The sequence below is a fragment of the Antechinus flavipes genome, chromosome 1, assembly GCF_016432865.1.
Source record: "Antechinus flavipes isolate AdamAnt ecotype Samford, QLD, Australia chromosome 1, AdamAnt_v2, whole genome shotgun sequence".
In the NCBI taxonomy this organism is placed as follows: domain Eukaryota; kingdom Metazoa; phylum Chordata; class Mammalia; order Dasyuromorphia; family Dasyuridae; genus Antechinus; species Antechinus flavipes.
Window position 1 is genome coordinate 80864593 of NC_067398.1, and position 24014 is coordinate 80888606.

At 36.2% G+C, this 24014-nt stretch overlaps 1 protein-coding gene across 5 annotated transcripts in view; it reads left to right on the forward strand.

Moving 5' to 3' along the window:
* The window catches only part of POC1A (POC1 centriolar protein A), a 215516-nt gene that overhangs the window by 1853 nt on the left and 189649 nt on the right, over positions 1-24014 (forward strand). For all 5 annotated transcript variants that reach the window (XR_007951902.1, XM_051985340.1, XM_051985357.1 and 2 more), the window contains exons 2-6: positions 5475-5559; positions 6313-6484; positions 7408-7587; positions 10316-10423; positions 11692-11807. Coding sequence is in view for 4 of the 5 variants with exons in the window: in XM_051985340.1 (XP_051841300.1) it covers positions 5475-5559; positions 6313-6484; positions 7408-7587; positions 10316-10423; positions 11692-11807 (661 nt within the window). In the remaining variant the exon portion in view is untranslated. The remainder of the gene's footprint in view (positions 1-5474; positions 5560-6312; positions 6485-7407; positions 7588-10315; positions 10424-11691; positions 11808-24014) is intronic.

Consider the following 24014-nt stretch of genomic DNA (forward strand, 5'->3'; position numbering starts at 1 on the left):
TCTCCACTGTATCATCTAGCTGCCTCTATCTTGTTTATTAAGTATACCTTTGAAAAATAGTCCATTTTTTCCAAGTCTAGTCAGGCTTATAGGCTTGTAAGTTTTTGGTGAATTTTAACACAGGCAAGTTACCTGGTCATTGTGTTTAACTCCATCTTTTTTGTTTATTTGGTGACTTGTTTCTTGGTGCAAAATTGTATTGCAGCATTCTATCTCCATTTGTGAATTTTTGTAATTTTGATTCTCAGCATATCATTATATGTCGTAATTTGTCATTCCTTCAATTGAGGCCAGCCTTTTAGGCCCAATAGAAAAATTTTTAAAAATACCCAAAACATTTTTTTTGGTTGGATATTTTATGGTCTGTGGAAGATGCCAAGATCTTATTTTACCTGGATTTGTGAGTATTTTATTAAGTTCTTGAATGAAGCTGAGTTTTATCATTAAAAAATAACTTTTCTTACTCTTCAATATGCTAGCCTTTGTATTTTTTGGCCCACGACAAATTTTTTTTAATATGGAGTGGTTAATATCTCCTTTAAAAAATTTGTCTTCTCTATTATTTAAGAAGACTGTGCTGCATTGTTAAGAGATTAGTAAATATTCTTTCTAGGTTCCAGGTCTTTCTGAAAATCTTTGCAGGATTGGTAATATTCTTTCTAAATTCCAAGTCTTTCTGAAAATCTTTGCTTGGTTTCTTAAGGTGATTTAGGCTGTATTGATTAGTAGATTGTGAATTCTTGTTTGTTTTTTTTTCACCTTTTCTTTTGTGTAGGCCTAACTGACCATCATTTCAGGTTTAAATAATCCTTGAAATGCTTGACTTCCTACATCACCAAATCCTTACAATAAATGTCATTGAAATGTGTTTTTTAAGAGCTACAATTTTTTCTTGGGAGTCATATCCTTTCTTAAAAGCTACAGAATTAAAATACAACAAAAGAGAACAATGAAACACCTTAGTATGATACAAAATCAGTACTCAGAACACTTAACAGGGAAACCAGCTTAATCTCATTTCATCTGGTCAAAGTCATGTTCTGAGTCTGTTGTTAGTAGAAGCATACCTATATGCATTATTATTGCTATTAAAAAGGAAACTATCAAAATTACTGTTGTGTTCCAAGTAATTTACATATCACTGTACTTTTTACTTTTTTTTTCCTCTATTAAAACAACATAAAATGAAAACTTATTTCACTCTCCACCTATTTGCACAAATTTTTTTTGCAGAAATAATGGTATATTTTTGGGGACAGAGGGAGAGAAGGGAATTATTTATAGAAAGAACTCTCAAGATGGGTCAAAAAATTGGTTTTGCATATTGGTCCAGTACCTTACTAGATGTAGTAGTGGCAATAATAATGAAAGTAGATGTTTAGCATTTTCAGATTTACACAGTATTTTACATAAACTTCATTTGATATTCAGAAAACCTTGTGATGTAAGTAGAACTAGTAGTAATATCCCCTGACTACAGATGAGGAATTTGATGTTTATAAAAGGCAAGTGACTTGTATGATTATACAGTAAGTATTAAAGGATTTCAACTTAAGTCTGTATTGATTTCAAGTCTAGAATTCCTTCTCTATTACTCCTTTCCTTCTTAGTCATTTTGTAATGCCGGAGAAACTGAGGCAGGAGAGAGATTAGAGAGTTTTTAATATTTTATTAATGGGAGAGTAAGAGTGACTGGACAGGACTCTCGTCTCAAATTATCCAGTGCTGAATGGGAGAATCTTTAACCTTTATGTACCTTTGGAGACAAAGAAGAGGGAAAGCGCAGGAAAGCCCCTGTCAAGCTAGAAAAGGCCATAAACCAAAAAACCCAGAGACAGGATGTCTGAATACACAGAGATAAAGATGTCAGTGAAATATCTTGGAATATTTTAGAGGGATATAATAAATTCTTGAGGACAGAAAATAATCAGGAGGTCAACTCTCTTGTTTATCTTGCTTGGGCTAACAATTTATAACCTTAGAGTAGTTGGTCCTCAGCCTTAATGGACCAGAGGGAGATTTACAGCTTAGGGGAGTAATTAGGGAGACTGAGATAAGGGAAACTTGTACAAGGAAACTGAGTCAGGACAGTTAAAGAGGACTGTGGCATAACAATTTCTCTAGACCTTTGTCTCCTCATTTATAAAATGAGAGTTTGGGCTATATGATTTTGAAAGTCCCTTCTAATTCTAAACTCTGGTCCTGTGGTACTCTACTCCTTAAGCCTAGTTTTTTTCCCTTTATATCACACTACCCCCTCAAACTCATGTTTTGTAGTTATTCTATACTTGACAGTGACAAGGACCACATTTATCTCTTTGCCTATCTTCAAACCATCAATCAGCAAACATTTATTAAATACCTAATAAAAATTAGATACTGTAAAGACAAAGATTAATGAGCTGACAGTATGGTTGGGGAAAACTATATATGTAAATATGTGGGTATATATAAATATATGTATATATGTGATATGGTATATACAACACAAACATACATATAGATATACATACACATTTGTATATGGAAAATACTTCATAAATATAAGGTGATTTTTTTTTTTTTTTAGGGAGAAGTAACAAACAGCTAGGAGGTGGGATATAATCAAGAAAGATTTCATTAATAGGTTAATGCTTTACCTAATCCTTCTAGGAAGTTATTCTAAAAGATAAAATTCCAGGATATTCCAGACATGGGGAATAGCCCATGCAAAGTTACAGGAAAGCTAGTTTGTTTAGAGTATAATGTACATGGAGGAGTAATGGTATGGTAAATTCAAAAAGAAAAATAAAAAGGGGTCAGATTGTGAAGATCTTTAAATGCCAAACACAGGAGTTTTTATTTAAATCTTTGATCTAAAAGTTCAGGAGTGACATGGAAAGGCTTAAATTTTGTGAAAATTTGTTTGGTGACTTTGTAGAGAATGGATTGGAATTAGACTTGAGGAAGGAAGATCAATTAGGAGGCCCTTGGGAATACTAGCCAAGATAAGAGAAGAAGAAGAAAAGTCACTAGCTTCCCACTGTAGTTCCTCCAGAAAGTCTAGAAAATCTATCTGGTCAGAAAATGCAGGGGGAAAAGCACAATAATTCCCCCCCTCCCCCCCTTTAGCTGAGGTTGGTGTAGAGCTGACATTCTACAGGGTAGGGACCATTTCATTTTGATCTTTGTATCTACAGAGTTGGCACATAGTAGGTGCTTAGTATATGCTTGCTGATGGATGGATAGATAGAAGTCTGTCCCTCTGAATTGATTGAGGGCCTTCCAGTGGCTGTATACCAGGGTAAGAACAGATCTTAGATCTAGCAGAACATGCTCATCTTGGATAGACAACAATAAGTGTCGACTGGCAGACCTGTCATTCACTGCACTCTGTTGGGTCATAGATCCAATAAGAACCAAAGAGGGGACCTGAACTTAGGAATGATAAGAATAGTTAAAGGTCCTAAGTTGTCTACTGAGTGAGGATAAGTACTGAACTAAACAGCAGCTCTGAGGTTCTGACCCTGTCAGCAGAGTGGGATCTTAGAACCACCTAGTCTGGTCTGCAGAAGAAAAACCAGGGCAGGTACCCTGTACCAAAGTAAAACTTGCAGTTCTGTCACTCTGAACCCCAGAGATTTCCAACTGGTTAAAAGTGGCCAGGCTCAGCATTTTATCTATCCCCAACTGAGACAAGTGTCTCAGTAGCGTTGCCTAGAACCAAATTCAAGTTAACAGCTTGCAGAATTTAGCCTAAGAGCATAGTACTTAGAATTCACTCTGGATCAGACCATTTTGCAGGTCCCTAGCATGAACACTCCTCAAAATCCTGAAATAATAGAATACCTAGAACCCTGCAAAGATCAAGCATGACCCAATTGTTCCATCTATAAGTGCACAAAAATTCAGCAAGAATAAATGCACACAAAAAAGAATTCCATAAGGTTATGAATAAAGTGTTTATGAGCATAATTGGCAAAGGAGAGTTTTGTACCTCCTAAACTGAGGGAGCCAGGTATGCTTCTTTTGTATCCTTAACCCATTCACTTCCCAGCCTTAAAAAAAAAAATAACATCATGGTGTTGAGCCACATATTCTAACCCTGAGAAGAGTGGTAGGAGTTCAGAGAAAGGAGAACTCAATTAGTGGAATCATTGGAAATACTTTAATAGCTTTGTATCTGAACTTTGCCCCAGATGCTCAGTGTAGAGCTTTGTAATTCTCAGGGAGGAGGGGGTGGCTGGGGGGGAGGGAAGGGGCAGAGTAAGAGGGGCTGGATTAGTATTGTGGCATTGTGCCTTTTAAGGTATGTTTTGGTTGGGGGATCAATTTGATTCTAGACAATTTTGGAATGGGGGTAGTGGGGGTGGGGAGGGGGCCCTGGTCACTCCCCTCCAAAGTTCATGTTTCTAGACACCTTCTAGAAGAATGTGAATTTCTTGAGAGCAGAGTATTTTATTTCCTTTATTTCTCAAACATGTTAATGATGTCTATCAAATTGAATTGGTTAAATTGAATGTGATATCTCAGCAGCTTCAAGGTCTGTGAGTTTCAGTCTTCACTTCTGTCATCAGCTGCTACCGATTGGCCTGGGCTGCCAAGGCCTGCTTCTTTTACTTGGGACACTGCTTTTCATCTCTTTAGGGAGTGCTTAAGGATTCAATTACTATTTTGGAGGAATCTTCCAATATTATGAAAAGCCAGTAATAAGAACTGTATTCTCCTTCTGACTTCTCTGAGAGAAATGGAAACCTCTTGACAATAGGAAATGCTAGCATCTTCCCCTTTTCCCATTTTCTTGGCTGTTTATTCTAGGTGGTGGATTTGTCTCTGAGTTGGGATAAGCTCATTATATATGCTCAATTCCAAGCAGAATATTTACTCTCCCCCAGCACTTCTTTGTACCTGATCCACTCCACTACTGCTTTCCCTACTGCTCACTATTAGCCAACACGTCCAACAGATGTTGTGGAAGAATGATGCTAATCTATACTGAAGATGACAGACTATATGGCCTGGTCAGTGGGAAGCAATGGCTTTGAGAGTCAGATAGAGGGATCTTAGGCACTTTCAAATCACATAGCGCCTCCAAACGCAGTTTCTTCCATAAAAGGAGGTTGTGGGACTAGCTGTTGTTTGAGTTATTTTCCAGAGTTATATCTGTGATCCTTTCATTATCTATTTCCAGTGGTCTGTTCAGGAATAATTTTGAACTAGTTGTAGATTGATCACATAATTTCTAACTTCATAATGTTCTTAGAATATGGAATTTAGAACTCAATGTGTGTGCTTGAGGGTGGGGGGAGCTGCAAAGTTTGGAAGCCTCAAAGGTACCTTTTTCTTCTAATGTTTGGTAGATTAAGAAAACTACAATAAAATTCTTATAGGACTCATTTTCTGAGTGTTGTGGAAGGAAGCATATTTCTGTGCAAAGGTTTCTTGTTCTCTTTTGTATTGTTGGTTTTCATTTTAAATATTTTCCTGTTCTACAGGATGATCCATCATTGGAAAGAAATTTTAGAGGCCACAAAGATGCTGTCACCAGTGTGGATTTTAATCTCAACGTGAAGCAGTTAGGTAAAGTCATTTTGATGTTCTTAAAGGCACTCATCTATCTTAGAAGCTGCATGCTTTAATATGGAATATATATGGACACACACATATATATGAGGAACCAAATGGAAAATTAAGAACCATGATTTCTCTAGCCTCATCTGAGCAATGGCTTAATTAGACAAGATGAAATGCAAGAGGTTTCATGTGTTTACATAAAAACCCATTTAATTTATGTTATATGTCTTCTAATGGTATCCATAATTCTTGAGATCAGGGACCATATATTCTTTTTTATTTCTCTCATAGGTTGTCTTATATGCAAGTTTATATGCAAACAAGAATGTTTGTCAAATGAATAATAATGATATGTATTCAAAGTCATTTCTCATTTTACTGAGAATTCTTCACTGCCATTGGAATGTTGTGAGGTTGTTGCTTTTTTAATGGAAATGCTATTTGATGGCTTATATTATTTACTGTGTATGACTAGCCAGTTAAGTTGGGTAGTGAACAAGGTCATTTACATATTTTGTTTCCTATTAGGGCGGGTAGTTTTGTATGCTTCTGTAATCACAGACTGTACTCCAGTACTGAGGACACTGATGGTTCAGTCAAATCTATCATTACCAAAAAAATTTAAAACATATACTTCACAAAAAGTAGAAGCAGTGTCACTGTTCATATATGAAGGGGAAAATTCTGTCTCTTCTGTCATGCATGATTATTCAGAATAATATGTGGATATATTAACTAGAATTTTAATTATTGATTTAGTAAGTGGCAGCATGGATTCATGTCTGATGATCTGGCACATGAAACCTCATATGAGAGCCTATCGCTTTGTGGGGCATAAAGATGCAGTGATGTGTGTTCAGTTTTCCCCTTCTGGTCATCTTGTGGCATCAGGATCTAGAGATAAAACTGTCCGAATATGGGTGCCAAATCTGTAAGTATACTCATCTTTTTTTCTGTAAAACTTTTATATCATTGGCTGGTTTGTTAGAAATCACAAGTCCAAGGGCTATGATTATTCTCTTCACAGTTATTTCTGTGAAGATCTTTTTTCTCTTTTTTATTTTTATTCTTAGATTATACTCAGAGATGGTCTAGGTCATTAGTTCTTGAAGGAATCTTAGATATAATCTAGTGTTAAGTCCTACCCCCACTTTGTTGACAAATAAGGAATATGAAATCCAGGAAGGGAAAGCTATTTACCCAGGGTCACGCAGCTTATAAAGAACAGAGCTGGGAATTTAGACCTGATCTCTTGCCCCACAGGTCATAGCTCTTTCCAGTATTAGAAATTACTTCTTAATAGTCTTTAGTGAGAAACAAATTAGCCAGGTTGTGGGAGCTCAGCTCCCTTGACATAGATGCTCTTCTTGTCTCTATAAGTGAATTTGTAATATGCTAATTGTTCTTTAGGGAGATAATCCTTAGCCTTCAGGAACATGAGAATTCTGATCAATTTTCTTTTTCTTCCTCTGAAATGGCCCATGTGGATAGGGCTGCCATGGGCTCTACAGACTAATAGTGGCTGGAGTCAAAAAGATCTGGGTTTTACACATTGCCTCTGCTGCTCATACATATGTGAGGACTGAGAAGTCACTTCAGTTGAGTCACTTGGAAAAAAAAAGAGACTATGCTACCTGCAGCGTCACATTAGAAGATTATTGGGAGGATCTTAGTACTCCATTCCCCAAACCAGGCCCATTCAGGTCCCTATTCCATCATTGTTTTAGGAGAGGCAGCTATCTTTGTTCTGAATTTATAGTAGAGGTGTACTTGGGACCAGGAGGGCTTTTTCATTATACTGTGTAATAATTTCTAAGTGAGTTTTAATTATTGACCTGGTGTCTTTGCATTTAGCAAAGGAGAATCTACTGTTTTCCGAGCTCACACAGGAACTGTAAGAAGTGTACATTTTTCCAATGATGGTCAATCGTTGGTGACAGCCTCAGATGACAAAACAGTAAAGGTGTGGACAGTACACCGTCAGAAATTTTTGTTCTCATTCAGCCAGCACATCAATTGGGTCCGTTGTGCCAAGTAAGTCATATCCTTCTTGAGAAGAAAGGTCAAGAAATGTATAATTTTCTTTAAACATTATATATCAAATAGCTATTTACAGATAACTTGTGGCGGAGGAGTCGGGAGTGGGGAGGAGATGGGATGTTAGGTCCAATCTGGCCTTTTGTATGTGATATTATTTCCTAGTAAGTTGAAAATGTATAATCTCTTCTATCTCCTTTACACATCCCTTGTTTTTTGGCTTTGAGAAATTATGGCTTGGCTATCTTTATGGTATGGAGTTATAGATACTTTTTCTTGGCTCTGGTTTTTTACTATAGTTTATTCTTAATTAGAGGTAGTTCTCATTATAATGTGTCCAGATCTAGACACCACATTTTTTAAAGGGATATTGACAGATTAGAGTATGTCTTGAAGAAGAGAACCAGTTTGTGAAAGGAATTTGAAAAAAACATCATGAGAACCTGATAGTGTAGGGATAATGATTGCTGGGGAGACAGGGAGGAATGATTGCTGTCTTTGAACACTTTGAAGAACTGTGTGCTAAATGGTTTGCATTTGTATACTTTTGGAGGGGTGCTACGTTCTTGGTAGTGATGGGGTAGACTCTTAATTGTAGTGATGGCATATCCCTTTAGAGAAGAAGAAGGTGAGATGGGATAATCTAGTTAGTAAATGATTACATAACGTTTAGGAGGCTCTAGGATAGGTGAAAGAATCCAGTTGTGTTAAGTTCCTAATACTGATTTGAGAGCTTTCCCCTCTTTCTGCCTTGGCTTAAAGTGATTCAGGCCAGGTGAAACTTGTGACCTGAAGCATATAATGACTTATTTTTGGGAGGAGTCTGGAGAATTAAAGGACAAAAGAAACATTCTTGCAACCCTCGAGATTATGGGCTCAAGAATTACCAGCCAGCCCCTTGGCTATTAATCTTCTTCCTAGCTCTCCATTTTTGATTCTAAAGATACATGATTTCCCATTAAGTATTCCTTTCAACACATATTTTGTACTTAATATCTTTTTTCTTATCACTTATTTCCTTCTATGTTTTCCTTTTGTATACTTAGGAGACTTCCTTATCTAGATGTATTCTATTTATCCTATTGTATTTCCCAAAGCAGTAACTGATGGGGATGTGAAACTGTGTTCCCTTTAGAAATTAACACTTTGAAATTCTGTCCCTTTTGATTCCTGAGTCTCCTAGGCTTTGTGGAGTCTGTGAGAGAGCTTCTCAGGCTGGGCTATTTCTAAGGCATATCACCTCCATCGATAACTGGATCTCCATTCAAATTCAGGCTGAAAAAGTTTTCAAAGTAATTTCAGTTGGGAGACCCTGGTCTGATCAGTTCAAACGGCAATTCCCTCTCCTTACCCCCCAAGATCTACTCATAAAATAGGTTTCTGCTCTCTCATTTCTTTGCAGAAGTCTGGAGTAGGACATAGATGCCTGACAGCATTCCTGTCTGTTGAGAAGACATTCTCTTCTCAGTGCCAGCCTCCATTCCCAATAGGACTTTGCCACTACAGAAGTCAGTTTCTCTAGCAAAGCTGACTTCTCACCCAACAATAAACTTCTATTTTTGCCACCTAAAACTCTACAGATTCGTGAATTCTTTCACGAAGGACCTGTGCCTCCATTCAAAAGGAGATTTCCACAACTCTGACTGCCACTAGAACCCCATCAGTAACAATGTTTTTCTTTCCTATTTAAATACAATTCTTAGATCCTGTGCAAGGTGGTGGGCTCTTCTTACTTCTGGGGCATTGTCTTTTGTGGTTGCTACAAAGTCTCTTGGACATTATCTTCCTTCCTAGCAATAATTATGGAGTTGTCAGGTTCTTCAAGGCAGGAATGATGTCACATTTCCAGTGCTTTGCACACAGTAGGCATTTAATAAGGCTTTATTGAATGAATATAGCAGTTTGGATTTATCCTGTACATTTCATTAGGAAATTTTTAAATGCTTTCTCATTGATTTAGGGAAACTTACAGAAAACAAAAGAAAAAAAAAAGAATGAAGAGAGCAAATTTAAGGACATAGATTAAGGACACAATAGATTGTGAGCTCCTTGAAGGCAGGGGGACTGTCTTGCACATAATAGGTGCATCACCAAAAATTTTTGTTTTCATTAGAGAAATGTTTGTTAACTGACTGAAAGGAAAAAGAGATAAAATCTGCTTGACAGATATATTGATAACTTCTGCCTGCTTCTTAAGTGGGCTGAAGTGTAAGTAAGTATAGTATGTTAGAAGAAAATTGATCACACTGTGGGGTTTTACTACTATCAGAACCCCATTGTGATCTTGTTGAAGAGTGAGATTGCTTGCCATTTATCTTGGGATTCTGCCATCCTCATGAATTACTAATCCCTACTCCACATTCTCTGGCATGGTAATTGGCCCCCTTTTGCTTGTGATCTCATACTTAATACTATTTTCTGAAACAGTTTCTATTTCTGTTATGAGTAATATCTCTGAAATTTAGGCCTGCCTGAAATAATGAAGCTGTCCCAGGTTGATATGTTGGGAAATGCTGTAATGGTGTCTGATTCTAGAAGACAGTAACTGGAACCTGCAGGAGAAGAAAACAAATGATTCGAGTCTTAAATAAAAGCATCCTCCTTTTTCCAATGAGAACATCCTCTGGCATAGCTAACAACTGCATTTTTGAACCTGTTTCAAAAAACAGTCTGCCTAGACTAACCTAGTAGGCAGTATAAAAATGATGCTTTATTTCATTTTCAGATTTTCTCCTGATGGAAGGCTGATTGTGTCTGCCAGTGATGATAAAACTGTCAAATTGTGGGATAAGACTAGCAGAGAATGTGTGCATTCTTTTTGTGAACATGGCGGGTAAGCCTTTCACTGAGCTGTCTCTCTCCTATCCTCACACTCACAAAGCTGCCTTCCAGTCTGTTTTGACTAGTTAGTTGTCTATGAAACACAGGTTGTGAAATCTGATAACTATCCATTCACTTCCTGTTTTTAAAAAGCCATTTTTGCACAAGGTAATGTCAGAGAGCTGTTATATACTTGGAAAATAATTAGTGTAACAAATAATGTGTGATAATTTCTAAATGATGTTGACCAAACTGGGAAGAAAAGCAGGAAATAAAGAATGGTTTACAGCTTTAATGTTAGTGACTGGATATAAGGTTTAATCACTTCAAAGTACCAACAGAAAATAGGGAGGTTTTGACTTAGAAATTTAAATGTCAAGATAGCTCCTTTTTATAATATAGAAAACTGTGATATTCAAAATCCATGTAAACATAATTAAACTTATTGGAAGGGAAAGTATATTTTAGGTTGCTTTTTTTTTGGGGGGGGGTAATTCCATGGATTTGAAAGTTTTTGGCTCTAAGGGTAATTGCTTTTGATTTGTTTTTCATGATCAAAGAGTCACAACTTATCTTAATATTAGTATTTTCAATATTATAGTCATTTACATGAATGATAATTATAGCTTACTACATACAGAGTGCTTTAGTAGAAAAAATATAAAGATTACTTTATTTAAATAGTGATTTGTCCAGAACTGTTGATGTAATCTCATCTTCCGTCAGATGCATTTTGGCAACTTTTATAATATGAATATGTGAACTAATGATATTGTATGCAATTTCCTTAGTAAAATTCTAAAATCTCTCCTCTGACCAGTAGGTGAAAAGATAATGTTTGAGAGAACATCTTGGTCACATCTTTGGGCCTCAGTACTTCTCTAGACAAACAAAATGTCATGTGGTTGTTGTGTATTGACTAGAAAAACACTGGAAGCTTTGTGGTGACACTTTAATGTTGAGGCCTGTAGTGTGATTTAAAAACACTGAAACAGTATATTTAGTTGACCTTTCTCAATTTAATCTTGGTCCCAGTCTGTTTTCTCTTTGCCTTAAAATTATGACTAATCAATTAATAGAAATATAGATCTGTTTTGTTTTTACATTGTAGAATAATTGTACCTATCAGTTATATTTTATCAAGCATTTACCATTTGTTAAGTGTGGGACTAATAGGGCGAGGACTTGAAATTTTTTGTATGATCCCTTTTTATTAATGATTAATGCTATCTCTTGACCCTAATTCAGAGACATAATGTAAGAAGGTATTTTCTACTTTAGGTTTGTCAATTATGTGGACTTCCATCCCAGTGGTACGTGCATTGCTGCTGCTGGTACAGATAACACTGTCAAGTTATGGGATGTCAGGACCAACAGGCTCCTTCAGCATTATCAGTGTAAGTTGGTAAGACTTTCCTTGAGACTGGTCTGCATAAGTGACAACTAGGCTTAAAGTCCTTAAAGGAAGATAGCTTATGATTTAATTGATGGAGGAAAGGATGATTATTACAGACAATTCTGTTAGTTCCATTTTATTTATTGAACATTTGGCCTGTTTGCCCAGCAACTATGAAGAGTCTCTTTACCAGTTTAGAAAAAAAGCCTTTGGTTTTGATTGGAACCTTGATGATGAAGAGCAGAATTGTCTGCAGAGAAACAGTGAACTTTCTGCTTTGTTTGTTGACTGTTGCTATGACATCCCATTCAGAGTTAATGTCTGACGAACTCATTGAAGTTAAGAGGCCAGCAGATCATCCTGCAGACCATGGAGTTGTAATGGTGTATGGACAGGAGGTCTTTACTAGGGCATATGCTAGGGTAATTAGTATGGGCCTAGGGGAGTTTGATTTCAGCATATGCTAGTCGGGGTAGAAGTGTGCTCCATTAGAGGCCTCAGTAGGGAGGCCTCCCCAGAAAGAGCTGTGTCTGTGGCTACTATGGTTGCTGCTGCTCCTGTTTTTTGCTTCATTATCATATAACATTTTACTTATTTGTAGGTCTTTAGCTCTCCACCCAACTCCAGGATTCCTGTTGCCATGGCACATCTTTTCCTGTTATGGTTGGCCTTTTCTCTATGGGACAAGCACTGTGATACGATCCTCTTTGTTGTCTTTCCCTTAACTTCTCTGTTTGCCTGTATCTGGATTTCTTACTGCTAGATTCATTTCTCTTATCCTCTTTAAAAAATCTTCATCCTGTTCTTCATTAAAGTCTTCCTTAATGCTACCCTGTGATTTAAAGGTTACTAAAAAATCTCAGAATTAGAAGGGGCCCAAGGCCATCTTGTCTTAACCTAGAAATCCCACATAATGGTGGTCATTCAGCCTTTGAGTCTGAGTCTTTCAGTTAGTTCCAAATTCAGTGAATTGTCTACAGCTTGCTATCTTCTCAAAAATACCATGAGATTCTTTATTAGATGCTTGTCTAAATCTAGGTAACCTATATTTTTTGTACTCCTCAATCTTCTAGCTTAATAACCTAGACATAAAAAGAAATAAGATGACTCTCCATGATTTGTTCTTGGTGAAGCTGTGGTATCTCATCCTAATAACATCTTCCATCTCTAGACATTGACTATCTTTTTAATGATCCATTCGAGATTTTCCTCAGGAATTAGACACTTAGGTTTATAGTTTGTAGATTCTATTCTGTTCTTGTTTTGAAAAATGGGATATTTTCCTTTCTTCAGTCCTGTTTCTTCAGTACCTATTTTATTCCTTGTGATTGTTCAGATATTACTGACAGTGGCTTAGAAAGTACATCAACCAATTAACAAACAAAGTTTTTAATATGTGCCAGGCACTATAGTAGCCCTTGGTGGTATAAATACAAATATGGACCTGCCATTGAAGGAATTTACATTATATTAGAAGAGATAACATGTGTACAAGCATGTGTATCATATACTCATGTATGTGAGTATATGTTCAAGGTAATTTGGAAAAGAGGTAAGTGAGGAGGAAGGGCTTAACCTAGAAGGTGGTGCTTGAACTGAACTGTGAAAGAAGTCAAGAATGGATCATAAGATCTGGAAGTTGGGAGACAATGCTTTTTTAGGGATTGAGTCAATGAAGTGTCTTATTTTGAATGAAGGGCCACAGTTGCTGACCACTAGGTGGCGAAAATGCTATCTATCTATCTATCTATAGTTATTTTAATAATCTTATATACTTTAGATCTTAATTCGCATTGTATCTTCAGGACTAAACTTAGAATAGAAGGACTTTTGTCCTTTTTGGAATAAACCCCATTTCCACTAAGGCCTTTAGAAAGACAAATTTAATCTCTTAGAGGTGTTCAGTAGAACATATGTCTTCCACCCTTCCACAGAACTTAGTTTAGTGGTTTATAAGGCCCAAAGTATATGCAGTGAGTGGCACAGTGGGCCTGCAGCCCCAGGCCTTGAATCAAGAAAACCTAAGATCCAATCCAACCTAGACACTTACTAGTTGTGTCACTTTGGGCAAATCACTTAACAATAATTGCCTTTGTTTCTCATTTGTAAAATGAGCTAGAGAAGGAAAGTTTTTGCAAATCATTTTAGCATCTTTGTCAAGAAAACCACAAATGGAGTCATGAAGAGTTGATATGACTGAAACAATGATAAAAGTCCATAATTGATAAATGTCTTCTCTGAGGGAGGAATAAGGGGATGCCCTTGTTCAGTCCAGAAGCATTGGGACTTTTCTGACAGATAACCAACCTGCTTCTGTTATCTCAGAGAGAGCATGTCTTTAGAACTGTGTAACTAGCTTTGTCTCCCCAGAATGTAACTTTTCAATGATGAAAAGTTATGACATCATAATATTATTGTAAAGTTTGGCTCCTTTTCTCCTCTTCTATTCTCTCCCTCTTTTTTCTCTAAATTTTCTTGTTTATAATAACATTATTTCTTAGCAATCTATTATTCCCTTAACTCCATACATGCTTGGAGAAGATGGATGTCATTTTGAGCCCATCGATTCTAGCTCTTCTCTGACCCATATCCTTTAAAAAATTTTTTTTATTGTTTTCTTTATTTTTCTGGTTATACATTCACACTTAATTTTTTAAAATACATATTTCTTTATGAATCATGTTGGGAGAGAAAAATCAGAAAAAAGGGAAAAACAATGAGAAAAAAAGACAAAGGAAAAGGGGAGAAAAAGTGAACATAGCATGTATTGATTTACAGTCATTTCCACAGTTCTCTCTCTGGGCATCATCAATTCTCAGATGATATTTTCTATCCAAAGTTTATTGAGATTGCCTTGGATCACTGAACCCCTGAGAAACAAATCTTTCATATTTGATTATTGCACGTTCTTGCTGTTATTGTGAACAACATATTCTTAGTTCTGCTTATTTCCTTCAGCATCAGCTCCATAAATCTTTCCAGGTCTTTCTAAAATCAGCTTGTTCATCATTTTTTATAGAATAACAATATTCCATTACCTTCATATACCACAACTTGTTCAGCCATTCCCCAATTGATGGGCATCCAGTCATTTTCCAATTCTTTGCTACTACAAAAAGAGCTGTTACAAACATTTTTGGACATGTGGGTCCTTTTCCCTCCTTTATGATTTCCTTGGGATACAGACCCAGCAATGGGAATGCTAAGTCAAAGGGGTATGCATAGTTTTATAGCCCTTTGGGCATAAATTCAAATTATTCTCCAGAATGGTTGGATTATTTCATAATTTCACCAACAATGTATTAGTGTCCTAGTTTTCCCACATCCTCTTCAACATTTATCATCTTTTCCTGTCATCTTAGCCAATCTAAGAGGTATGAGATGGCACCTCAGAGTTGTTTTAACTTTCATTTCTCTAATCAGTAGTGATTTAGAGCATCTTTTTATATAATTATAGATAGCTTTAACTCATATCCTTTTTATAATGTCTCCTGTGAGTGTCATATAGGTTCCATTTAAAGAAGGGAAATTTGAGGTTGTCTATTGCTCTTTTTAACCTCTGATAAGAGGTTTTTTTTTTTTTTTTTTTTTTTTTTTTTTTTAACATTGAACTGCCATGGATCTCTTAAATCTTAAATTTTTCAAGTTAAATATCCCCAGGACCTTCAGGAGGTTCTTTTACACACACACACACACACACACACACACACACACACGGTAGGGTCTTTCCAAAAGGCTGTAGTGTCTACAAAGAAGCAGCATATATACCCAGTGAAAGAACTATGGGAAATGAGTGTGGACCACAACATAGCATTTCCACTTCTTCTGTTTTTGTATGCTTGCATTTTTGTTTTCCTTCTCAGGTTATTTTTACCTTATTTCTAAAGCTGATTTTTCTTGTGCAGCAAAATAACTGTATAAATATGTATACATATGTTGTTTTTAACATACACTTTAACATATTTAACATGTATTGGTCTAGTTGTCATCTAGGGGAGGGGGTGGGGAGAAGGAAGAGAAAAGTTGGAACAGAAGGTTTTGCAAGAGTCAGTGCTAAAAAATTACCCATGCATATGTCTTATAAATAAAAAGCTATAATAATTAAATATATATATATATATACACACACATGTTTTTAAAAAGTAGGATGAACACTCTTCTTAAGCTCTAAAGTACAATAAAAGATTAAAATTAAAAAAAAAAAGAAGCCGCAGCAGCATAGCATTATTGATTGAATTAGACTTAGAAGACTTAGAAGAGTATTATTAGGAAGGTGTAGAGATTCAAATCCCTACCTCTGACACTTAATAGCTGTGTGACCATGACCAAATCATTTATCTCATTTAGTCTCAATGTTCTTATCTCTCAAAAAAGAATAATACTAGTGGTTTTATCTGTCTCAGAGGGTGACTGTAAGGATCATGTGAGAGAACATATGTGAAATATTTTGCAAATTTTAAAACACTATATAAATGTAATTTTTTTTTGAACATGGCAGATAAGAGCTGAGTGAGCCTTGATTGTTTTTAGTAACTTCAATCTCCTCTAAAATGATTTAGATTCACTTGGGAGTTATGCTTGACTTGTATTTATATTCTGTAGAAGGAGGGAGTTGTGAGAATATATCTCTAACCTCCATAATACATTTTTTTAGGCAATACTGATAGAAAATTTCTCTTCTGCCTGGCACAGAGTCCTGTGTGGTATTGTAACATATTGATAGCAAGCAACAATCAACATGCTTCCAGCTGGCTTCTTGTCTGGCTTGAGAAAGGATTGCTTCCTATTTCATATTCATGATTATTAAATTTTCTGAATCTGCACCATGGGTCAGGCTACATTTTGAGTGCTTCTTTCATTTGTCTCTAATTTTTGACTCCATTTTAGAGTGAGGTGGCTTTTGGCCCTTGTCTCTCAATGGTGAGAATAGGCTGTGCATTAGAAATGAAACAGACATCAGCGCTATGGTTGTTTTCCTCCAAACTCTGAGAATGAAGAGAGGAGAACAATGCTCCTTGACAACCTGGCAAAAGCCCTTTCGATAAAGTTTCAAAGAGTGGAGAAAAAATTTGGTAGACTCTGGCACATGAAATATGTGAGAAACATTTTGCACAGCATCTGTTCCCTTTGCTACTTGGAACAACACTGACATAATAGGGAAAGATGCAAAGTGTTGGAATGAAACTAATTTGCTGTTGGAAATAAAAGAATTTAGGTAGTAAAAGTAATAGACTGGATGGTTTCAGAGGCAGATTTGAAGAAATTTGGGGAAATTTGTTGGAGGATTTGTTGAGCTTTGGGGTAACACAGGATGAATTGCTATAAAAACAATTTTTTAAAAAATTGATGCTTTTTGTTTCTTGCATCAACAGAGTTTCCCATGTATTCTTCTCCCTCCCCTACTTTGAGAGCTATCCCATGGGACATATGGTGGGTTTTGTTTTCTAGAGAGGAAAAAGGAACTAACATAACTGATTGATTAATTGAGAAAGTCCCAGAACGTGTGTTATGTGTAACACCACTACAACTTCAACCTTCATGGAGGGATGAGTTGGAGATATCTTTTCATCTTTCTTCATTCAAGTACAGCTTGAGCGTTATAATTTTGTTACATTTACTTTTTTTTTTGTTCTTTTTGCTTTTTTGTTTTTTGGGTTTTTTTGCTATGTCATTCTTTTCATTTACGTTGTAGCTACTGTGCATATTGTTTTCTTGGCTCTGCTTACTTTACTTTGCACATATTCATGTACGTCTTTCATACTTCTCTGTATACATCATAGGCATAATTTCTTACAATACAGTAGTGTGCCATTTATATTCATGTACAAGTTTGTTAAACCATTTCCTAATTGATAGGCATCTACTTTTCATAAGTATCAGTTCTTTGCTATTACACAAAGTACTACTATAAATGTTTTGGAATATATGGGAACTTTTTCTTTTATTGATGCCTTCCTTGGAACAGTAAGAGATTCTTTGGTTTAAATGGCGTGAACATTTTAAAAATTGCTTTACAAAATGGTTATATCATTTCACAGTGCTACCAACAACATAGTAGTATGTCTGTCTTCTCACAATTCCTCCCATAGTTACTGTTGCCATTTTTTATCTTTTTTTTTTTTAATTAAAGCTTTTTATTTATAAAACATATGCATGGGCAATTTTTCAACATTGACCCTTGTAAAGCCTTCTGTTCCAAATTATCCCCTCCTTCCTCTCCCTCCTCCCCTAGATGGCAGGTAGTCCAATACATGTTAAATATGTTAAAATGTATGTTAAATCCAATATATGTATACATATTTATACAGTTATCTTGCTGCACAAGGAAAATCGGAACAAGAAGGGAAAAAAAAACTGGGAAAGAAAATAAAATGCAAGCAAACAACAACAGAGAGAATAAGAATGCTATTGTGGTCCACACTCAGTTCCCATAGTTCTCTCTTTAGGTGTAGATGGCTCTCTTCATCACTGAACAATTGGAATTGGTTTGAATCATCTCATTGTTGAAGAGAGCCACATCCATCAGAATCTATCACTGCAAACTCTGGTTTTTGCCGTGTACAATGATCTGGTTCTGCTCACTTCACTTAGCATCAGTTCATGTAAGTCTCTCCAGGCCTTTCTGAAATCATCCTGCTGGTTGTTTCTTACAGATTAGTAATATTCCATAATATTCATATACCATAACTTATTCAACCATTCTCTAATTGATGGGCATCCATTCAGTTTCCAGTTTCTTGCCACTACAAAAAGGGCTGCCGCAAACATTTTTGCATATGTGGCTCCTTTTCCCTTCTCTAAGATCTTTTTGGGATATAGGCCCAGTAGAAACACTACTGGGTCAAAGGTATACACAGTTTGATAACTTATTGAGCATAGTTCCAGATTAATTGCTCTCCAGAAGGTTTGGATCCATTCACAGTTCTACCAACAATGTATCAGTGTCCCAGTTTTCCCACATTCTCTCCAACATTTGTCATTATCTTTTCCTGTCATTTTAGCCAGTCTGAGAGATGTATCTCAGAGTTGTCTTAATTTGCATTTCTCTGATCAATAATGATTCAGAACATTTTTTCATATGACTACAAATAGTTTCAATTTCTTCATCTGAAAATTATCTGTTCATATCCTTGGATTTTTTGGTCATTTTTGCAAGGCCAATTTGTTAGTTGAGAAGTAAAATTTCAGAGTTGTTTTGATTTACATTTCTCTTATTATTAGTGATTTGGAACTTTTTATTTTAGAATTATTTTTAAAATATTAAAAAAAACTATTTTTTAAAAGTGATTATGAATATTTTGTAGTTCTTTTGGGAAATATTGGTTCATATCTTTTGGCCATTTATTTATTGGGGAATAGCTATTAGTTACACACACACACGCACACACACACACACACACATTTATATATCTTGGATGCCACATCCTTATCTGAGAAATTTGAAATGAAGATTTTTTATTTATTTATTGACTTTCCTTCTTCCCTTAGATGCATTAATATTATCTGTGCAAAAGCTTTTCAGTTTTAAATAATCAAAGTTACCTATTTTATCTTTTAAAATTGCTTCTGTTGTCTTGTTTGATTAACAGTAAGTCTTTTACCCATTTTTGTCCTATAATGTTCTGTCAGGAACTCTCTGATCCTTAGATTGTGTCTGTTCATCCTATTTTGAGATCTGTATTTTTGCTTGTAAAAAGAGCATATGTTCTTTTAATGTTCTTGTTTTTTTTGCTTCTCTTCTTTGAGATTGCCTTTTACTTCTGTTTATTTGCATTCTCAATCTATTGTTTTCTCTTTTGTTTATTTGTTAATACTTGCCTTTGCAGATTCAAGTTTTTCTATTCTCATTGCTTTTGATGTGCAGGACATAATTGTGTTCTCATTCTCATTTCTCTTTTATGGAGTCGTCATCTGTTTCATCAAGTGTGGATCATTTTTTTCATTTTGCAATATTTATAGGTGCCTAGATTTGTTTACTAGATTTGGAGGCCATATTTTCTTCTATTGTTATTCTTTATCTTATTCATTTATCTGTTTACAAAGATCTTTGATATTTCTTCTTCTTGGGGTCTTTGATACTTCCAGTCTTTTTTACTCCCTATTTTCTTTGTTGTTCACTTATGGCTCCCTCATCTCTCATTGTGGTTTCCTTTGGGACTAGATCTCAGTGTCTCAACCTTCTCCCACACTGGGCAGTAAGACACCAGCTTAAGTCTCTGCCCAGCTGACTTTTGGGTGGTCAGAACTCATAGCAGCTAGATGGAGTACTGCACATCTCACATATATAACATTCTGGCCTGGTGATCTTTCTCATTCCCTCTGTTCCTTAGTTCTTTGGCCCATATCGGCAGTTCAGAGCTTGCTTTCCCTAGCACTTTATGGCATTAGTGCTTCCAGGTTGCAGCTCCTGGCAGACTTTTGCTTCTCAAGGGCCATAGCCAAGCTAGCTGTTAACACTCAATAAAACTTCCACAGGCTAGCTCAGGGTCTTTATGGTACTGGAAGGAGGGAGGGGGTACCGAGGCAGAGGAATAAATTTTGAGGTAAGCCTGTGTCCTTAGGTCTTCTCAAGTAGCTTCATTACTGGTAATATAGTCAGGAGAAGGCTGAATTTTTAAAAATTTGTTTTGAACCCTTGTTATTCCTAGATTTTAGAAACAATTGAAATTACTTTATCTTTTGTGCATAATTTCTGTTTGGGGAATATTTGACAGGTTGTCAAGATTGGAGAAAGTGTCTGTCTATCTGCTATCTTGTTGCTTATATAACCTATTAAATTGCTTTTTAAATTTCTCCTCATTCTTCAGAGCTCAATGCAAGTACCATCTTATTGCGTGATCATCCTCTTGTTTTATAACTTGTTTGTTATGTGTTCTTCTTTTGAATCTCCATCATGTTTTGTTTGTACTGTTGTAATCTGTCTTGTTTTTTTTCTTTCCATGTAACATTCACTTTCTATAATAGACTATAAACTCGTTGAAGTCAGAAATTTTGTCTTAGTCAGCTTTGCTTAGTCAACTTAGTCAACAACAGCCTTTGTAGTTTTAGCACAAAGCCTTACATATAGCATTTGCTCAAGAAATTGCCAAAGATTCCCTTCTAGTCAGAAGCCTAGGACTCTGGGTAAAAGTCAGGGATTTGGCTTGAGGAGAACACACTAAAGTTTCTTGACTGCCCTGTGTTGTTATTTTAAGTCCCCAACTTTGGTTTTCAGACACCCAACTGGATGTGAGCTTATAGATGGCTTGTTAAGATTCTGTTAGTCTTTTTCGAGCATTTTCCCTCAAGTAGGAAAAAAAAGGAAGGGAAGCTAACAATATGTTACATTTTCAAGTTCTTCCTGGAGTCCAAATAAAAAGTGCTACCCTGCTGGTAGTCACCCTAAATAAGTAGGCTGAAATTTCATATAGGGAAGAAGCCAACCCTGGGACAGTAGGAAGGACAGAGGAGTATTTGTATTTTCTGAAGCAGACAGTGCAATTGAAATGTTTTTACATGGCTACTGATGGACAATTGAGTGCTCACTGAATGCAAATTAAATGCTTCTTATAATGAGCATGCTATTTTGGATTCTAGGTATACAAAGTTGAAAACATGACACAGTTCACGGAGTTGATACTCTGGAGTAGATGTGCAGAAAACCAGCAGATTACTGATATATCGTATTTTTTGACAAATGTATGAGAGCTATCAGGTAAAGTGTTATGTGAATTTGAAGAGGGAAGTTGGTTTGCAGTCTGGGAGCTGCTGTACAGGGGAATCTCAGGCAAAAAGGTGGTCAGATTTGACTAGAAATTAATTTAATGGAAGAGGACAAGGAAATGGATTCATGATATCAGATTATTGCGGTCTTTCAATACTAGTCAAAGAATTTTGAGTTAAAATTTTCTGATTCTTCTGAGATGGTTGTATTCACAATTTGCAAACATATAGGACTACTAGTAGAATGTTAATATTAAAAAGGTGGTCTTTTGTAAGTCCTGGGCAATTTAAAATCTTGGAAAGCATAGTTCTAATACAAATGAGAAGATAAATGTAACATCTGTCAAATCAGTCAGTAAGCATTTATCATCCCTCATATGTCAGGCCTTCTATTGAGTGTTAGAGATACCCGTACACTGTCTCTGAGAAATCTGTGGAGGGAGGTATTACTTGTTCTTAGGGAGATCATGGAAAGCATTGTGGAGGAGTAGATTCTGAAAGGGTTAAAGATTTCAACAGTAGCCATGGGGGTTTAGAGAGTCCATTTTAGACTTTGACAGATGGGTTGAACAAAGGCAGAGATTATGTGCAAGGAGAAGAGTGGGTGATGATGAATAATTGAATAGTTAGAAATGAAGTTCAGGTGAGTCTAGATTATAGAGATCTGAATGTCAAGTTAAGACGCCTACTTTATTTGTAGGCATTGAGGAGTCTCCTGAGTTTTTGAGTAAGATAGTGCTTTGTTCAAAAGGGAGTATTCCAAACATCATACCAGTGTTTGGTGTGAAGAAATGATTAGAAGTGGAGGGACCTTGGAATCAGGGAGACCACTTAAGAGATCTTTACAAATAAGAGTCCAATACTCCAGGAAGGACGTGATCAGGACTCCAGTGATGCTGGTGAGAATGGGATAGGATGAATTGTCTCATCCCCAAACAGTGATTGTTTTCAGTGTCTCTGTCCTGTGCTCTCTCCTCCCCAAACAGTGGTTGTTTTCTATGTCTCTTTCCTGTGCTTTCTCCTCCCCTTCTCTTTTCTTTCCTTCGTTCTCTCTCAGTGATTTTAGTTTATCATGTCTGCACAGATCTCTGTATCCAGTTGCCACATCTCCCCAACCTCCCATCCCTCTTCTACTTGCCTATTGGACATTTCAAACTGGCTGTCCAGAGATACTTCAAATTTAACATATCCAAAACAAGGTTCTTCTCTGACTCCCTATGTCCCTTCCCCCCAATGCCACCGTCTTCCAAACTTCTCTATTTATTTTGAAATACCATTTTTCTCATATCTCAGATTCATAATCTCAATGCTAACCTAGATTTCTCACTCCTCATTCCATACATATCTAATCAGTTGCCAAATCTTGTCTTGAATTTTACTTTTGCTCACACAGCCACTGCTTTAGTTTAGATTCTTTAGTACCTTTCAGCTAGATTACTGCAATAGCCTTCTAATTGACCTCCCTGCCTCAAGTCTTTCCCCGATCCAATTCTTTCTCCATCCTGCTGCCAAACTGACTATCTCTAAGCTCACATCTGTGTCATTCCCTTTCCTTATAATAAGCTCCAGTGGCTTCATGTTGCCTCTGGGCAGAAGGTGAACTCCGGCTTAGTTTTCAGTCTTTTGTATTTTGGTTCCAACCTATTTTCCAACCTTACTGTATGTTGTTTCCCTCCCACGCTCTGCTTTCTAGCCAGACTACCCTGCTTTTCGTCCTTCACACGTGACACTGTCTTACTGTGTTTGCACCAGCTTTTCTACTTGCTTGGAATGTATTATCTTCTTACCTTCACTTTACTTTGGGAAATCTTGCTTATTTTTAAAGATATAATTCAAACTTGAAGGCTTTCCTGATTTTCCCAGCTGTTGATGGCCCTTTTACTTAGCTACTTTGTATTTTTAAGAAATATTTATTCTGTGTATACTTATATATGTTGCAATGCCTAGTACAAGGTCTGGTTTACAGCAGGTGCCTAACAAGTGCTTGGCAGTTATTTGATTGCTGGTTATAGCTAAATAAGAATAATTGCAGTAATTATTCATTAATATTATTAATATTAAAGTTTGCAAAGGGTTTTACATTAATTATTTCATTTGATCTTAAGGACCAAACCTGTGAAGTGGGTACTACAAGTGGTTTTTTCCTTACTTTATAGATGAGGTAACCTTGGGGTTAAGGAACTTGTCTGCAATCACAGAGCTTGTACATATCAGATGTGGAATATGAATCTTCCTCCTAACTCAAAAGTGATTCAGCAGTTTAATCTCTTGAATGATTAATAGAGCTGTCAACAAAATCAGAGAAGTGAAGGTAGGGACAGGTTTGGGAAAGATTTGTTTTGGACATTCTGAGTTTAAGGTGTTGAGATATTCAATTGGAGATATCTATCAGACTGTTGGAAATGTAGCACTAAAGCTAACGGGTATGGAGATAACAGATTTAGGAATCAAAGCTGTGAGTGAGTGAGAAGATTGTCAAGGAAAGGAGAACAGAGAGAATAGGGCC